General features: G+C 45.1%; 1 protein-coding gene across 2 annotated transcripts in view; it reads right to left on the reverse strand.

Moving 5' to 3' along the window:
• Window positions 1-550: 550 nt before the first annotated feature.
• Window positions 551-17,351, reverse strand: part of LOC108927102 (voltage-dependent T-type calcium channel subunit alpha-1H-like) — a 53,461-nt gene continuing 36,660 nt past the window's right edge. For both annotated transcript variants that reach the window (XM_018740168.2, XM_018740161.2), the window contains exons 22-33: window positions 17,248-17,337; window positions 16,310-16,502; window positions 13,396-13,547; window positions 11,619-11,728; window positions 9,750-9,883; window positions 8,856-8,926; window positions 7,869-7,947; window positions 6,137-6,258; window positions 5,634-5,933; window positions 3,603-3,771; window positions 2,385-2,557; window positions 551-2,233 (exon numbers count right to left, since the gene is read on the reverse strand). In XM_018740168.2, the coding sequence (XP_018595684.2) occupies window positions 1,034-2,233; window positions 2,385-2,557; window positions 3,603-3,771; window positions 5,634-5,933; window positions 6,137-6,258; window positions 7,869-7,947; window positions 8,856-8,926; window positions 9,750-9,883; window positions 11,619-11,728; window positions 13,396-13,547; window positions 16,310-16,502; window positions 17,248-17,337 (2,793 nt within the window). In that variant the 3' untranslated portion in view covers window positions 551-1,033. The remainder of the gene's footprint in view (window positions 2,234-2,384; window positions 2,558-3,602; window positions 3,772-5,633; window positions 5,934-6,136; window positions 6,259-7,868; window positions 7,948-8,855; window positions 8,927-9,749; window positions 9,884-11,618; window positions 11,729-13,395; window positions 13,548-16,309; window positions 16,503-17,247; window positions 17,338-17,351) is intronic.

Here is a 17,351-nt window from a genome sequence, read left to right on the forward strand (position 1 = left end):
TTCATAAGCCCTTTAATTTTTCATCCTTTACTCCCTTCGTGTTGAAGAATACCACGCTTCCATTCAAGAGCACGTAACTAGGTGAGGAAGTCTACCCCCGTACTCCTATTTGGTGTGGTAAACCCAGACTTGGCACGGGAGTTTGTCTGGGAGATGTCGTGGTTGGTTTTGCCAGATTTGGGTGTAAAAATCACGTGAGCTCCTATCGCTGGGCGCTTCTGTACAACGTACAATAAACCAGGACAATGACACCGGATACTGGATGTGATTCAAGTCAAGTTTTAAAAATATTGGTCATAACTCAATGTCATCTGACCGTTTTAGACATTACTGCTATGCTGTCCTCTCCACGCATCTCAGTTTTCAAGCAAACCCAATTTTGAACCTTAAATTATTGCACAAAGGCTAAACCTCAATAGTAGTTTGGTTCTTATTGGATTTAGTCAATATAAACACTTTTTTTCTATCCTCAGTAAAAAATAATAATAATAAAAATAACTTTTAGTATCAGTACATTTTGTAAGCAGACTATCATTGAACCAACCGCCATTAAAACAAAACCTGTACATTTACAAGAGGACAACAAAACACCAACCAACTTGAAATTCAAATTGATGTGTGCAAAACATTACTGAGCTCTATAAAAATATGTGCGTATGAATACGTATTTTCTGCACTGATACATTATTTTCCTCTATTATTTACACAACAAGATATACATAAAATGTACATACCTCAGCTAATGATGCACCTTACTATACTGTGCCCTTGCACAATACAGTGCCAATAAGAAAGTGATCGTTAAACAAACAAATCCATAATATTAAATACAGTAGACGTTTGAACCCAAATCAATGTGATTGGGCTGTGAGCGTTAGATCCCAGGTTCCATTAGAAAAACTTAAATTGCATATCCAAAGTTGTAAACCTGGCCCCTGAGGCCCATGACCACACACCAGCGTCGATCATTTCTGACCGATGCACGAGACAGTGTGCTGGATGGACGCCCTCATGCAATCCCTCAACACCGCGGCTATGCCGCGGAGTCGTCGACGTCTTCGTCTCTTGTGCTTGCCATGCGGATTAATCCCCTCTTCCTCAGAGGGCTCCTGGACTCCTGGATTTTGGCCAACGTTTGGCTCCTGCTCTCCAGCTCCCCGCTTGCTGGAATCTTGAGATGGCCCAGCTTACTGAGTTCGGTCTCCGTCCGACCCTCTACTTTGGCGTCGAAGTACGAGGAGTGCGTGGACTGGTCGCTGTCGGAGAGGATGTCCGACATGCTGCTGAGGGAACTAATGTCTGACTGGTCGAAAGAGAACTGTGGAATGGACAGGTGCTCGTTGCGGCACGAAGGTTGCCTCTCTGCTTTGGGGATGGTTTCTGCAAGGAGCTGGGGGTCCGGCAACTCTAGGGAGTCACGCTGCAGGGGGGAGTCGAAGGAGGGCGTCCTTCTCCTCAGCAGCATGCTGCTTTCGGGTATTTTGCCACGCGATGCAGCCGGGGTCAGGAGCTCTGTCTCAAGGGGTGGCTCCACCGAGATACAGGGCGGGCTCATCTTCTTTTTCCGGTGGACTGTCAGGCACTCGGGGGGCACTGTCTGGCCGTGCAGGGAGGACCTCCTGCGTCCCTCCATCGGTGCTTCAAAGTCCAAGCCGCTGTCGTCTACCGAGGGGCAAATCTCGATGGAGTGCCGCCGCGTGTCTTCGGCCCACGAGGGCTTGGCCAGGAAGCCTTTGGTGTCCACGCTGTAGAACTTTTTCAGTTCCTTCTCTCGGAGTCCACAGGCCAGCAGGTTCGCGGCGCTGCTGCAGTTCTTCAGGGGCACGGGGACCTTGCCGTCAGGACAAGCGTACGGGGACAGGGAGTGGCTGCGAAGGTCAAGCTGGTCGCCTCCCCAGCCCTTGGCGGAGCTGTTGATGTGGCGCACCTCTTCGTCCGTTGGGTCTGCTGACTCGAATATGGAGTTGGAGGGACTGCTGCTGCGGCCGCTCCCCTGGCTGCTTGGCCTGCTGGGAATGCTGCGCTGGCTGTACACCTGGCGGTGAGTGTGCACGCTGGATGTGCGGCTGCGCGGGGTCTGCAAAGGTGAGCCTTGACCAGAAGCTCCCGGTCTGGGGAACGTGAAGCTGCCAGGCATGGGCACCCTGAGCTGTAGGCTGTCACTGGACTGCCGCTCCAGGTTGTCCTTTGAGTCACAGCTCTGCACATCGATGGAGTCGGCTTTGATCGCCTCCTGGAACAGAAACGCGCGTCTGAGATGTGGAACGTAACACCGAGCGTGGAGCGAAGCGTTCCTTTAATGCGGGGCTTTGAAACACTAAGAATAAATTGCACAGATGGCCTGGCGTGCTGATTGCCCACTGGAGGATTGTGGGCTCTCCTACCTGTCTGCGCAGGGGCCTGCTAACACTGGGCGAGGGGCTCAACCATGGCGGGGCTATCCTGGGCAGGCTGCTGTTGTCATACACAGAGGTCGGCCTGCCGTGAGCCAAGGCTCCAGGGACACGCAGCAGGGAGCTTCCTTCACAAGGCTGGGAATTTACAGAAGAGACCGAACCTGGACAGAAATAGCAACGGCCAAAGTAACACCAACTGCTGTTTTCGAGAATCTGAGCTGAAAATGAGTCTCGCTGTAAAACGTCAGAAGCCTGTGATGTTTCGCACATTAACAGTCATGAGTGAGACGTGCGGTATATGGGTCAGTCTCATGGACTTTAAACCAAAGCGAATAAGAAAACTGTCTCTTATGGTGATGAGAAATCCTTTATGTTTTTCCTCACAGCGGTTTCAGCCACGATGATTTAGCAGAATTTTTCCTGTCTTCTTAGGCCCTTTAATGTCTTACAGTATGAATTACCATTTTAACTTCCTTAAGATTTTCGGCAAGATCCTGTAACAGTAATGAGAGCCCATGACGTTTACCAGCGTTTCAGAGTAAATAATGACATTTTGAAGGTATGAAAATAAAGGATCTACTCATCTACCTGATGTTTTTCCTCAAAAGCAACTTATCATGTTAAGCTACTTACAATTATTTACTCTGTTATACAACCAGGTACTTTTCTTGGAGCAACTCAGTGTAAGCGCATTGCTCAAGGGTACTACAGCTGGAGGTGGGATTCAAACTTGCAACCTTTGTGTCCCGAGGGAGTAGTGCTAACTACTACACTACCAGCTGTCCCACCCCAAACTTCTCTTGTCTTTATCTTTAATCATAACTTCTTCATAAGGCCTCAAGAAATGTTAACCTTGTCTACAACGTTGAACAAATGTAATGGTAATGAGAAACATGTCTGGATGGTATCATTTCACTGAAAATATTTTTATTGTGGATTGAAATTTTAATTTTTTTCAGCTGCTATAAAAACTATATGCATTTGATTATAGATATCTGGACAAATTATGGCGGCAAGACTTTACGTATAAGTGTAACAATCTATATGATAAATTAACTTTTATATATAGAAATATGAAGGGTCATAATGGTGCTGAAGACTGGTTGCTTGTTTAACGCTTAGTAACTGAAATCATCACACACGTTATTCATGACCGGTTCATGAGACTGACCCATCTGAGTTTAATGACACTGGTACCACCGGTACCTAGATGCAGGTTCCCTTCGTAAGGCTCCACTTCAGCGAGGGGAAAGGGGGCGTTGGCCGACCTCACGGGGCGGAACATGTAGCTGTCGTTGGGAAGCGAGTGCATTCTCGACACACACGCTTTCCTCACCGACAACAGGTTCTCCTCGCCACAGTGCATCACTTCGTCCTGCAAAAAAGCACACTTGGCTGACTCGGCCACCCGTTTTACGGCAGGGGTGCTGGAAATACGTAACAGCCGTAACAGTTCCAGGTACGTGCCCATGTAACTCTTTGAAGTGAAGCGCTGCTGAAAGCAAATTCATTAGAAAAATAAAAAGACTGAAACATCAATAATATTTTTAGAATGAATACAGAACAGTCCAGACCTTACTAGGGTATCGGTATCTTTTACCTATTACAGTACCTTCTGGCACCAGTCTGATGTGTTACTATTGTTCATTTATTTAAATGACACTTCTCTCCAAGGCAACATTCAATATTAGGTTTGTATAATAAACTACCCATAACTGTATAGCCATTTATACAGCTGAGTAATTTTTACTCTAGCTGTTCAGAGTAATGTGGGTGCATAAGGCACTGGATTTGATTTTTTTATACAACGGGTTACAACGGGTTCTCCATCATCTGCAGGCCACCCAGTCATACTTCTACATGTCAGTGATGTACAGCACATTCAACGACAGAATCATCTACTCTGTAGTTCATATAACTTTAAAATAATATTATGCTATAAAAACAAAGCCTATAAAAAATCAAAATGCCCCCATCTGGCAGCTGGTTTGTGATAAACTATTCAAAACATCTTTCTGCAATATACTGATTCCATTTATGAATGTAATGTCTTGTTAATCTGTCTAAATTATTCAGTTCGTGGTTGGCATCCCATTTGAATAAAGTCATAATGATTTATCTAAATAACCTATTAGGAAAGACAGTTTATTGGTCTCTTGTGTCTCAAGGCATCCCATGCGTGGTACAGTACTTTCACCGCAGGTCTTTTGACTGAGACTGGAACCTATATAAAACAACTGTCTACCTTCATAGCGAAGGGAAGATCCGAATCCTCTAAGAGGTTTAATGTTAGGCCGATTCTGTGCAACATCACTTCAAGTAATATGTTTCGCTAAACAGTTCTTGTTGGCGAAGGGTAAGCTGACTGATTAACAGGGCGCTGAAGGATTAACGCGATTACAGCATATCAAGGGCAGGAAGATTTTCCCCACCCATCCCCGAGGCCTGAGAAATGAAGTTTGGGCACAGACACAGAGTGAGGTGAAGGTGCCTGCCACAATGTCATTTCACCATGAAGGAAAGTAGGGAAGGAGCATTTGCTCAGCCCCTTTCTCCTTGGCCTCCCACTGGACCACTTCCCACGCAGACTCAGCATCTTGCTGTCATCTGATGAGATGCTCAGGGGACTTGCAGTGATTCAGCAAACAAAGGAACTTCACCTTCCAACAGCCCAGAGAGGGCTCTGCCCTCTCACTCAGGACCTTGATCTTCCCACATTTTTTCCGGGATGCATTTCAGACCAAGGACCCCAGGAGTTTAACCAGGGGTTTAACCAGGATTGTACCTTTCGTTGTCAGCGGCTTATTAGTTGGAGCCACTTATGGCCCCGTGCATAGAAAACCGTCTGGATGATTCTGTCTCTACTGGCCATTCACTCCTTGTTCTGAAATACCGGGAGTTTTGACACTTACTGTGCAGAACTGTGAGCAGCAATGAGTAAAATTAATTAAATCATCTAAGCAGAGGATCAGCGGTCAATACCAGTCTATTTCTTTATTTCTCTGCATTGATTACACTGCATCATAAGCCTTGAGGGCAGAAAAAAGTGCGACTGGACTTAAAGATCTTTGCTTATGCCGTAGAAACTGGGAAACTCACCATACATTTCTAAGACTGCAAGTGGAGGAAAAGATCTTAACAGAGACTTAAATCCTAATGAAATGCATCAACATGAATCCTTTTTAAGGAGTGCTATTCGACTCCAGCAAGGTTCTATGAGATGGATGACTGTGTTACCTGTGCAGGTGAGTCTGGGAGTGGTCCCACATAGCTGGCCCTGCTCTCGGGCCCCAGGGTCATCCCGCCAGATGTCGTGCTGAGGCGGCGTGTCATCTCCATCTCGATCTCCGCATCCATCTCCGCATCCTCCTTGGCCTCCTTGTTGCTCTCCTCGAGGTGCTTCATGAGCACGGCCACCACCACGTTGACCAGCACGAACTGGGCGATCAGCACGAAGGTGACGAAGTAGAGCGGTGAGATCAGCGGCAGGTAGCTCAGGCAGTGCTTGTCCTCACTTCGACACTCACGTAGGGTGTCCTAGGGAGGCAGTGAGAGCACAACATTCCAGTCAAGTGGACAGGAGTCCACATGTCCTGTTATTATTATTGTTACTTTGTTTCGTAAGTGATACATTCATCCCCTGCAATGTTTGGTGGCGGTGGTCAATGTTCAGCTTTATCATTTTGAAAGACAGGTATTTTGTTTGGGAAATTTGAGCTAATGGTCCCTGAAACACTTACCTTCATGATGCCATTCCAGTTGTCTCCTGTGGACACCCTGAAGAGGGTGAGAAAGGCCATCCCAAAGTTCTCAAATGTGGCGTGTCTGCTCAGACCCTCACATGGGTTTTCATCATTGCACTCTGGTCATAAGTGGAGAAAGCCACAAATATGGCAATAACTATATTTAAAAATTTCATACATACATACATTCAATATACTTCATGCATTACAATACAGACGGTCCCAGAGTTACGATGGTCCAACTTAAGATTTTTTGACTTTACGATGGTGAGATAGCGATACGTATTCAGTAGAAACCGTACTTTGAATTCTGAGTTTTGATTTTTTTCCAGGCAAGCGATATGTGGTGAGATACTCTCTCGCGATACTGGGGAGCGGCAACGATCCGCATCTCCCATTCTGCCACGCGGTCGCTAGTATATACAACCGATACTCTACAGTGTTCTGTGTTTCCAGCATTTTTTTGGATACCCCCCTTTATCTATGTTGTGTTTTTGCACCCATAATGTCACAGAAACACCCATCTGTATCTCCGTCTACTGGTGAGAAGACGAGGAGGGCAATTACTCTTGAGGAGAAACTCAAGGCAATTGCCCAGCATGAAGGTGGAAAGCCCATAATGGCCATTGATGTATGGTAGGCTATGATCAGGAGGTTAGGTGTATTAAATGCATTTTCGACTTACGATATTTTCGATTTATGATGGGTTTATTGGAACGTAACCCCATCGTAAGTCGGGGACCATCTGTACTAGTACATTTTTCTTTGCTTTTTTTCTGTGTCTAAACAAAATGCAGTTCTGGCTATGGAATTAGTACTTGCTTCTGGCTTCAGAGGTCCTACAATGTGCTTGAACCCCATCACCCCTGCAGTCTCCCAACACTCCTCCCATTCCTTCCCCATCCTCTTACAGATAATGAAAGCTTTTCAAAACAGAGATAATGAGCACCAAAGCATCAGTCTTAGCTCTAGGGCTTCTCAGAGCAAGAGCTGTTCTTGCTGGAGCAGTGTATGACACAATTTTTCCTGTTGTTTTTTTCTAAATGCCAAAGTAGAGCAATTGCAAAATCAGTGGTGCATGCAACCCCGCAGACCACACCCATGTCCCGGATTATAAGATGCACCTTTGTGGGAGACAGAAACCAGGTGCGGCAAAAGTACGTTAAATGAACTGAGAGAGAAAAGAGGAAATGGGACAGTGGAAACAAACAAGCGCTCAGTGCTGTTGTTTGTGGAGGAAAGCCATTGTTTATGTCACATCACACCGATGCACTACACAGTAAGTCCACCATGGTCTGCCTCATGCCTGGTCATATTTGGACTGAACATGTGCTGGCATGTCATCGTAAAGAAAATACTCTTAAAGAAAATACATGCGCTGGTATTTACTACTCTTATTTTTCACTGGGTCCTTCATTCAACACCTGATTACCGAAGACCAGCAACTAGGGAATACCATCAACTCCAGACATTGAAAAAAAAATGTCCATAACATGGCATTTTGAACGACAGCTTCTTTTTTCAGGGTATATAAGAGTAAGACAAAGAACAAGGTCCTCGATTTAATACACATGGAATTTAAAATAAACATGATAAATTCTTAGAGAACTCCCTTTGCACATAACAGTACACAAATCCCTACTTTTAACAGTGACAATGAAGATTATTGCTGTAAACAGAGCTTTGAAATCATGAAAAGAAGAGAACAAATGAGGACTGAGACACTCACCCAGCTTGCCAAACAACTCCACGCCCAGAGCAGCATAGATAAAGAAAAGGAGCATGAAGAGCAGGCCCAGATTCCCCACCTGGATAAGAAGAAAATCACATGCAGAAGGTCAAGCCCACATGCTGACCAGCTGGATAGGAGGAACTTCAATTGGATCATGTGTTCTTCTAGCTATATTAGTAGATTTACTGCAGGATGCTCCCAGGAGTGGGATGACAGAGTGGATCACATTCCTTTAAGCTACTGGCTGTTCATCACATTCCAACCATGCTTAGTGCTCCAGCAGCTTGGAGGCTCCCAATCAGCTCGGCAGTGCAGAGCACAGATTCACAGTGGAAACTTACCGCCCCCAATCAACTCAGAAGCTCCCAATCAAAGATCCCTACAGAACCCAATCCAAGTTGCTAGTGAAAGGTACCCATTTGTCGTCTCCAGGAAATACTTTAACAGCAGTCCCCCAAGACATTAACCCCCCACCTCTCCTAGATGGAACAATGCCAATTATGTCACACTGCGACACAACCCCAAATCACAATTGATGGATGACATAGCTCAGGCCCGAATCGTGGCCTCGGTTCGAGGGCTGCACTCAGGATGAGCACTTTTGCCAGCTGAGCCACTCAGGGGCCCTCAATCTATCAAATTTAATTTAATGAACCGGTCTTCCTAAAAGTATTGCAACCGAGTGCTTTGTGTGGGGCTACATGAAGAGATCTGATTGTGGGAAGGATACATTATTAAAAAGTACCATTAAGTGATGCGCATGCTTCGTAGAGAACAACACGGAGGAGAATATTTTTTTACGGAAATGGATGAGAATATTCAACGCAGAGCAGAATATTCTTTTATTTTATAAATGAATATCATACTGTGTCAAAAACAATATCAGGGAAGAAAAACTGAGAAAACTGATGTAATACATCGACAGGGATGGTGATGGACATCTCCAAGGAGAAGGTGAACAGTAACGAGAGCGACTGAGAGTACCTGCGGGAGGGCCTGCACCACGGTATCCAGCAGGGCTCTCATGCCTGTGGCCATCTTGAGCAGCTTCAGCACTGAGGAGGCACCAGGAACATTAAAACTGGCAGGAGATCTAGAGCATCCAACACTATCATCAGGCTGTCATACATGAAATACACGTACACTTTGATTATGGGGGAAAATCTCGAAATATCCTCACAATTACTACTCGGAATAACAGTGTTATGTGTACACAGAGTGAATGCCCTATAATCCATCTTTTAGAGTACTGTCACTGAGTGGGGTTCATATGATAATTGCTTGGCACTGTGTTGTTTTTTCAAAAGTAAAATTTTTCTGAATTGAAGCACAATCGTCTCTTAGGATACACAGGGAGTGTAACATCTAAGAACACAGACTTGGATGTTCACACTTATTCATGGCTCATGCTTTTCTCCAAAGTGACTTACAATTATTTATCCATTCATGCAGCTGGGTAATTTTTCCCAGAGATATTTTACGGTAAGTACCTTGCGCAAGGGTACAACAGCAGGAGGAAGGATTCAAACCTGCAAACCTTCATATTCAAAGACAGCAACTCTGACCACTGTGGTCCCTGTTGCCCCTGCTTACGTAAATCCTGAAGTTTGCAGGTACAAAGCCCGCATCCTGCTGCCTCTCTAGTACCCTAGGTCAAGGAACTCACCCTGAATTGCTGCAGTAAGAATGTATAAATGAGCAAAGTACCGTAAGGAGTTTTGCATAAAAGCAATGCGGTGAATTCATAGTAATAATAATATTCAGTGTTTTAGAGGACAGACGCTGCAGTGATACAGACAATGAATTTTGTTCATTTAGCAGAAGTAGCCCATCCAAGTGTGACAGCACTACCCGGTTGTGTCAAGAGGACAGTTGTACCTCTTGCTATCCTCAGCACCCTCATGATCCGGATTATGGTTGGGTTGATGGGGAGCGACGCGTTGATCTCGATTTCCTCCAGCGTAATTCCCATGATGGACAGCAGAACAATGGCCAGATCCAACTGGTTCCATCTGGGGGGAAAAAAAAGACTTTAATGTTTCATTTTAGAACACCGCCCTCAATAGACATTAAAAGTACACAGTTGTGCAGTGATGTAAAGTGTGCGGCAACAGAAATTACACAATGGCACGTGTCAAGCAATAAAACGATGGTGAAATCAGACGTGGAGTGGAAAAACCTATAGAAAAAGAAAGATGCAAATAAAAATTGAAAAACACCTCCTCACAGACGATGGAACATTCATGCCCCCTCACCCCCCGCCACACACACACACACGTGTTCACACACAAATAAATTGAGAACGCAATGAAGAGAATAATAACGCTTCTTTATTCAATTCCCCATATTCTAAATAGGAAAGATGATAAATCCAACTCAAGAGCCCATTTGTAACATTTGGTGAGCGGGAATATAATCACCACCTCAGGCATAAATTAATCAAATGAGAATTTACAGAAGCATCCCTCACATAATAAGGACAAAGTTTTCTACAGAAAAAAAACATTCTTTCATTTGCATGCAACAATAGCCAGAGAAGAGGGGTTCTTTTTTTTTTAAACATCCCGAATCAAGGACATGTGTTTTTATATCTGCACAGAAATCCTGCGGATACTGCTACAAAGAGTGCGGGGAAATAAAAAATGAATAAATAAATTATAGAAACACAGCACACCGGAAAACACGGGCTTCTGAGAAGCCACCAGAAAGGTGACTCTGTCTGTTCCGTGCAATGAAAGCGACAAGGAATTTCGAGGCCCTAAGGCGCTCTGCTCACGTTGTAGGGATCCGAAAGAACTGTCAGCTCACTTGAATGCGGCCGGGTGAGCTTTGGGTTTGAGGGCAAGGCTTTGAAACAACAGTGAAATGCGCATTCGATGCGGGGCCGAGTCTGAGAGCAAACAGCTTCCTGCGCGCAGGCGGCACCAGGACAGCTGCACAGGAGCTCACACATAACTAGCTCCAGGTAGCACAGTAAATGAGGACACACGCTCGTAACCCAAAGGATGCTGATTCACGTCCCAGAAGGGGTCCTGTCATAGTGTCTCTGAGAAAGATGCAGCAAAATATCCGGCTGCATACACGTAAATGGGTAAAACCAGAATAAGAGCGGTACTCTGTGTGGAGTTTGCATGTTCTCCCTGTATCTGCGTGGGTTTCCTCTGGGTGCTCTGGTTTCCTCCCACCCTCCAAAGACATGCGGTTCAGATTCCCTCATAGTGTGTGAGGGACACAGAGCGAGTTTGTTCCGCTGATGTATGGATGAGTGACCCAGTGTAAGTAGTGTATCTAGCAGTGTAAGTCACCACGGTGAATAAGGTGTGTGGGCTGATAACACTACATAGTATCCATTGGAAGTCGCTTCGGAGAAAAGCATCCGCTAAATAAATAAACGTAAATGTAATTTAATCTGCACCGAACACACGATTCGAGTGATTTACAATTATACTTGAAATGCATCTTTCACACAAATATCGTCTAGTTCCTTGCATTTGCACAGCTTGTTTCCGTTAACAATTGTTACCATCCCTCGCATTTTTCAACTCGTGTTTTATTCAAGTGACTGCACATTTTACATTAATGCACATAACCTCTGCTGCACATACATTTTTCTTTGTTGAAATCACCTAGAATAAAGTCTTTTACTATCACGCTTGACTTTAATATGTTTACTGCATCTACACAAATTATACTATCATCCTATTAACAACAGCAGCTAACAATAATGAATATAACCAGGACTCATACCGCTCTTTGAAGAATCTGCGAAAGCCAAAGGCGACGAGCTTGAGGAGCGCCTCGAAGACGAAGACAATGGTGAAGACATAGTTGCAGTACTTCAGGGCCTCTTCAAGGTACTGCAGGACACAAAGGTACACTTTCACAAAGCGGTTCAGCAGGTGCTCGTAGCAGATCTCGGATCAGGGGAATGGCTATTAGACTTAAAGCATGCAGCTTAAAAGTCACCATGCTGAGAGTACACTATTAAGGCAAATGAACAAACCTACTTCACTCATCCAGACACTTAGCAACATTAAAACACCTATAAATGTACTGTTTTCTAGAGATGTGGATTTTGATGTGACATGTGGACTTCGAAGCACTTGGTGATGTAACGGTGTCACACACCACCCCACACATGCCGTTTATTACCGAGGGCTGCAGGTTGCGTAGTGGTTCGTGCTGTCACTTTGCACAGGAAGAACTCGGGTTCGAATACATGTTACTGTTGTAGTACCCCTGCTTATCCTGAATCGATGCATTCGAGAATTAACCAGTTGTTAATAAATGGTAAATAGCTATAATCGGATTAGAACAGAGACTTCATTGTCTAAGTCACCAAAGGCATGAGCTAAATAAATAAATAACATGTTAAGTGAAATAAATATTTTTTTCCTTGAGATATCTAAAATTTAGTAGGACTGGCGTCCCGTCCTGGGTGTGTCCCCTTCCCCCTCCGGCCTTACGCCCTGTGTTGCCGGGTAGGCTCCGGTTCCCCGTGACCCTGTAAAGGACAAGCGGTTCTGAAAATGTGTGTGTGTGTATTTCATACATGCAAATTAGATTGCTGCACTTGAGTTGTGCACTTTTAATACATTTCAAAATTCCAACACAGTGGCCAGGAACAAAACAGATAATCTGCAGTACGGCACTTCTCATCATCTGTTTTCATCAAATTATACGTGTAGATGAGAAAAATTGTCACTCAGGATCTGCTTTTGAATGCGGTCTCTGTGCATTATGGACACATGGCACAAGGGCAGCCTGTCCCCGCGGCCCCTGCGCTATCCTCACTGCCCCCGGTTGAGACAACAGTAACTTTAAATCCTCAGTCCCAACAATTGGCTCACATGAGAATATCTGCTGCTCGACTCTGCACTTTCACGCTCAACGACGGCCATCAAGAAGTTCCTCTTTCTGCTCCAACATCGCAATTTTCTTTGCTGCTTCTGAAGGAAGCTCCACCGAGATCACACTCACTTGTGCTTACGTCGCAAATTTAGGTGGGGAAAACAAAAACACATTGTTATTCAAAGATACCGAGGGCCAAGCTGCACTTGGAGAGTTTGCAATAACTTTAGGGAAAGTTCATACTCATTGCTCATCTGGTCTTGGTAGGCACACTGTGCAAATTAGTCTGACCCCTCCTACCATAAAATAAAATACTTTGAAAAAATCGATTTCCTGTGAACTTCCAGAGGGAGGACGAGGTACCCAAGTTTTTGTATGCAACTTTTTGATGACTAACTGTTCTAATTGTGGTAGGCAAAGTGTTAGTAGCTGGGGGCGTGGTGCTGCGGCAGATTCAGCCAATTCTGGGGTTTGAACCCTGCTTGGGGTGCCTTGCGACTGACTGGCATCCTGTCCTAGGTGTGTCCCCTCCCCCCTTTCTGCCTTGCACCCCGCGTTTCCGGATACGGCTCCAGCCTGCTGCGACCCCGCTTGCGACAAGGGGTCGTTGGCAATGGGTGGAAAGTGTTAGTAAAGCTGGTCATGTGTAGAGTGACTGTTGTGGAACCCTCACCTTTGGCTGGTTGTAGTGCTCCATGGACATGGTGACGACGTTGATGCAAATGATGCAGGTGATGAAGAGGTCCAGGTAGTGGTTGGTGCACAGTGTGTGTATGTACAGGCGGGCGGGGGAGTAGTCCGCGTAGTACGGTCTCTGCTGGGCTTCTACAGGACACGGTCAAAGGGCATGGTCATGTGATGCAACTGACTTCAGACAGTAAGTACATTCTCTTTGTTCAGCATCAGCAAGCAAACACATCACACAGTTTCACCTGTGCCTGAGTGATGGTCAAACTCGTGGGAATCACGATTTCTGAAATTCTTCTGTGATTAAAAACGAGTTTCGGATTCAGAAGCCTGTCCCTTTAGAAATGATGCGTTTAAATATTCATAAAGCACATAAACTCCCTGTTGCTTTGTACTTATTTTAGGGACATTCCCTCGGATGAAACATTGAAGCTGAATTAATGCGGCTACAAAAATTGATTGGTTTCGTTCACAATCGCTAAAAACTAAGGAAATTTGAATGCTTGAATATGCAAATATGGACCAGATGAAAGGAAAAGGCTAGCTAGAGTAGAAACATGCGTCTGTAGAAATTATGAATACAGTAGCAGCGACATTTACATTTGCTGAATGCTAGATGGCCCAGATTTCAAATTAAATTTTAGAGAGAGGACAAGAGTATGCTTTGGAACGGGCAGTTGTTACAGACTCCCTCCCATGCGTGTGCTTCATGCTTTTAACTGCACTGCGACATGCATCGACTACAGAACATGCCTTTGTAAACATGACCGCACTCAGCTCAGTCTGTCATCTGATAACAGACAATCTGTTCTGTGAAAACACAACAGTTCCTGACTAATTTCATATATTAATTAAAACAATTGTACCGCACGCCTGGAGAAAGTGTCTGCAATAAATATTGAACGTTACAAACATCTCCTGAAACCAGAAAACTAAATTGCTGCTTTAGAAATGATATTTTCCATAACTGATCTCGACAATGCATTTAAGATACGCATGTAGTGATCACATCCTCAAGGGATCAATTCATTTAAAGTTCCATTTCCGCTCGGAGCTACCTTTCTGTGCCTGCTGCTGTCGAGAACATCCATCCGTCAGTTTGAGGAACTGTTTATTCAAGCAGGATTGCAACGCAGGTTGCGTCCTTGTTAAGACCCCAGTCTGATGCATAGAGACATGTACAGGCACCCTTTCACCCGAACCCCATGTCTTTTTAGAGTGCAAGGAACCCAAACAGAAGTAGGCTTGGATTCAAACCCACTAATAACCATTGAGCTGCTCTGCTACATTTGTATGTAACAACAAAATAAAGGCAAACGCATGTATATCGGTAATATTCTGGCTGACCTGTGACCCCCGGAGGACCCCCCGTAAGGATCACCAGAAGACACTAATCAGACCAAAGAAAGTCCCGGTGTCAACTTTACAACGGTACAAGCAGGTAAGCAGTCAGACTTTACCTTCGGATCCATTTTGGAATCCTTTGATGATGCACTAATCATACTCAAAAATTAATTTTAAATTTAAATTTACCATAACAATAGTAACACATTTTGCCAGCTAACACCAGCTAATATGACACGTGTAGGAGACAAATGCAAACTAATAGAATGTCCCGTCATCTGTCATCAGATAGACGAGAGGTATTAAGGGCAGCTCTGTAATGAGAACCAAGCTGTCATCTTCTGCATCTCTAGGTGTCTCGAGCCTGACGCCTCAGTAGATAAAGGGCTATTTCTCTGACACTAACAAACCACTCAAGACACAAATTCTGAAGACTATCCCTCCTTCTCCATGTCCTTTGCTGACATATTTTAATTTAATGTACAACCAAAAGCCCTTTTCTCCTCGACCCTTCTTGAAGACCAAACCAAAAAGCCTGGCAAAATCCACGTAAAGAAGAACACCCTGACCTGCTTTTCAGTCAAACAATAAAAATTCTAACACTGTATCACAGAGATGATTTGACACTTCCCGGATAACCAAAAAACGGATTACTTTAAATCCAGTCCATGGAGAGGCTGTCAGGATGTGAGTTCCAGATCATCAATCAGGAGGGCAGACATTTCAGGGTGTAAATGTCTGTGCAAAAAGTACGACACCATCATATTCGGTGTTCGGTACAAAGTGTGTTTTTCTCAGTGGAGGAAATGCTAAACTTCTTGTGATTTATAGGCTTAGGCCGACAGAGTGTGTAATATGCACTTAAACTGTAAACCGTAAATGTCACAAACAACAGTGCAACCATGCAGGCTCACACTCTATTACGAATCGTGCACAAGGTGTGTTGATGGTACCGGATTCAAGAATAAAGAATTAAAAACTGCGCACGTTAATTCCCCAGGAAAACAGCCAGTATTTTCACTAACTAATATTAACGCTGTCTCTGGACAAGGAGGTTACAATCAAAACTCCTGCTGGAGCAAGGTATTTTCCATAAATTGCTCCAGTAAAAATTACCTAGCTGTATAAATAACTGTAGGGAGGTCAACACTGCAAGGCGATTTGGGGAAAAACCATCAGCTAAACGAATAAATACAAATGTCGTGTGGAGACTTCTTTTTTTTTTTCCGTTTTGCCCCGTTTTTAATGTGACTGCCAACAAGAATCGGATGGACAGCATGTACTTCATCCTGATTGAGAGCACTGGAAACTTTACTGGGAACGCTTAGCGTTCACGGCCATGGCGGACCTGCCATGCCCTCATGCAGCATCTGACAGCAGGCGTGCAGAGGGGCGTGCCGTGGACCAACGCGGCCAAAGGCGCGAGTGGGCCCTCTGCCTGGCACGGCCTGGTCCGCGTGGTGCACGCGCCTCGCCTCTCGCTCCTTCCCTCAGGCTCCAGAAACAAGCAGCTCTCAGAAAAACAGACTACCGACCGGACCCGTTCATCTCCTTACTCCTGCGCCTTTTCTCCAGCCGCTTCAGGCGCTTCTCCTCGCGAAGGCGTGCCTCTTCCGCCTCCTGGTGCTGCCGGCACTTGTGGAAGTTCTCTACCACCACGCCCACGAACATGTTGAGCACAAAGAAGCTGACGATGAGCAGGAAGGAAATGAAGTACAGCAGCATCCAGGGGTTGTGGTTGCGGATTGGCTGCACAAGGGGGACAGGGAAACAAAGAGCCGTGGTAAAGAGCTGGACTCAGTGCATTGAGAGGGAGATACCAAAGTTCTACTCAAAGCCTCGTCTACGGCACCGTGAACCCGAGGATCCATCGAGAACATCTTACAACCAAGCTTTTTCGGTCCGAAAAAACTTGGTTGTAAGATGTTCTCGATGGATTCTCTGGATTCCCCAGAAAAGAAGATCTGCACAACCGGCCTTGAGAGGACGTGTGTCCCACTTCACCACTCCTGTGCTGCACCAGCCTAATTAATGCCTTGCTAGAGAGGTGAGTAAGAGGAGCTCTCTTGAAATGTTTTGTCTTGGAATGTAGCTAAACATCCATTTCAGTCCTTCCATGAGCGTCGCTAGGGTGGGATACCCTCTGCCTATTCATAAATTAATTACTTGAAAAATTTTTCCATCAGTAATAATACAACTTGTGCTGTTTTGCAAAGCATGAAATAATTAGTGAATCTGGGCCAGCTAATTAAGCCCCCGGGGGTGACAAGCTGTTGGTAGGGGACAGGTAATGGATAGCTCTCAGAAGGAAACTTGCGGGAAAGTTCATGGGGCGTGTGTGACACTTCAGTCACAGAGAAGTGGGACATGCCCTGACACTTATTATTGCTGAGTAAAAGAGATGTAGGGTGCCAGTTTTCACAGTGTTGGGGGAGGGGGGGGGGTTGTGTTTAAAATCAGTGAACACCCTTGAGTGCTAGTTAGTGTGTGTCACCTGCTGATCCACTCCCACAGCATCCAGGCCATCGTACATGATGTTGACCCAGCCGTCCTTGGAGGACAGCACAAACAGAGACATGAGAGCCTGCGAAACAAACA

Source organism: Scleropages formosus, chromosome 20 (genome assembly GCF_900964775.1).
Source record: "Scleropages formosus chromosome 20, fSclFor1.1, whole genome shotgun sequence".
Lineage (NCBI taxonomy): Eukaryota > Metazoa > Chordata > Actinopteri > Osteoglossiformes > Osteoglossidae > Scleropages > Scleropages formosus.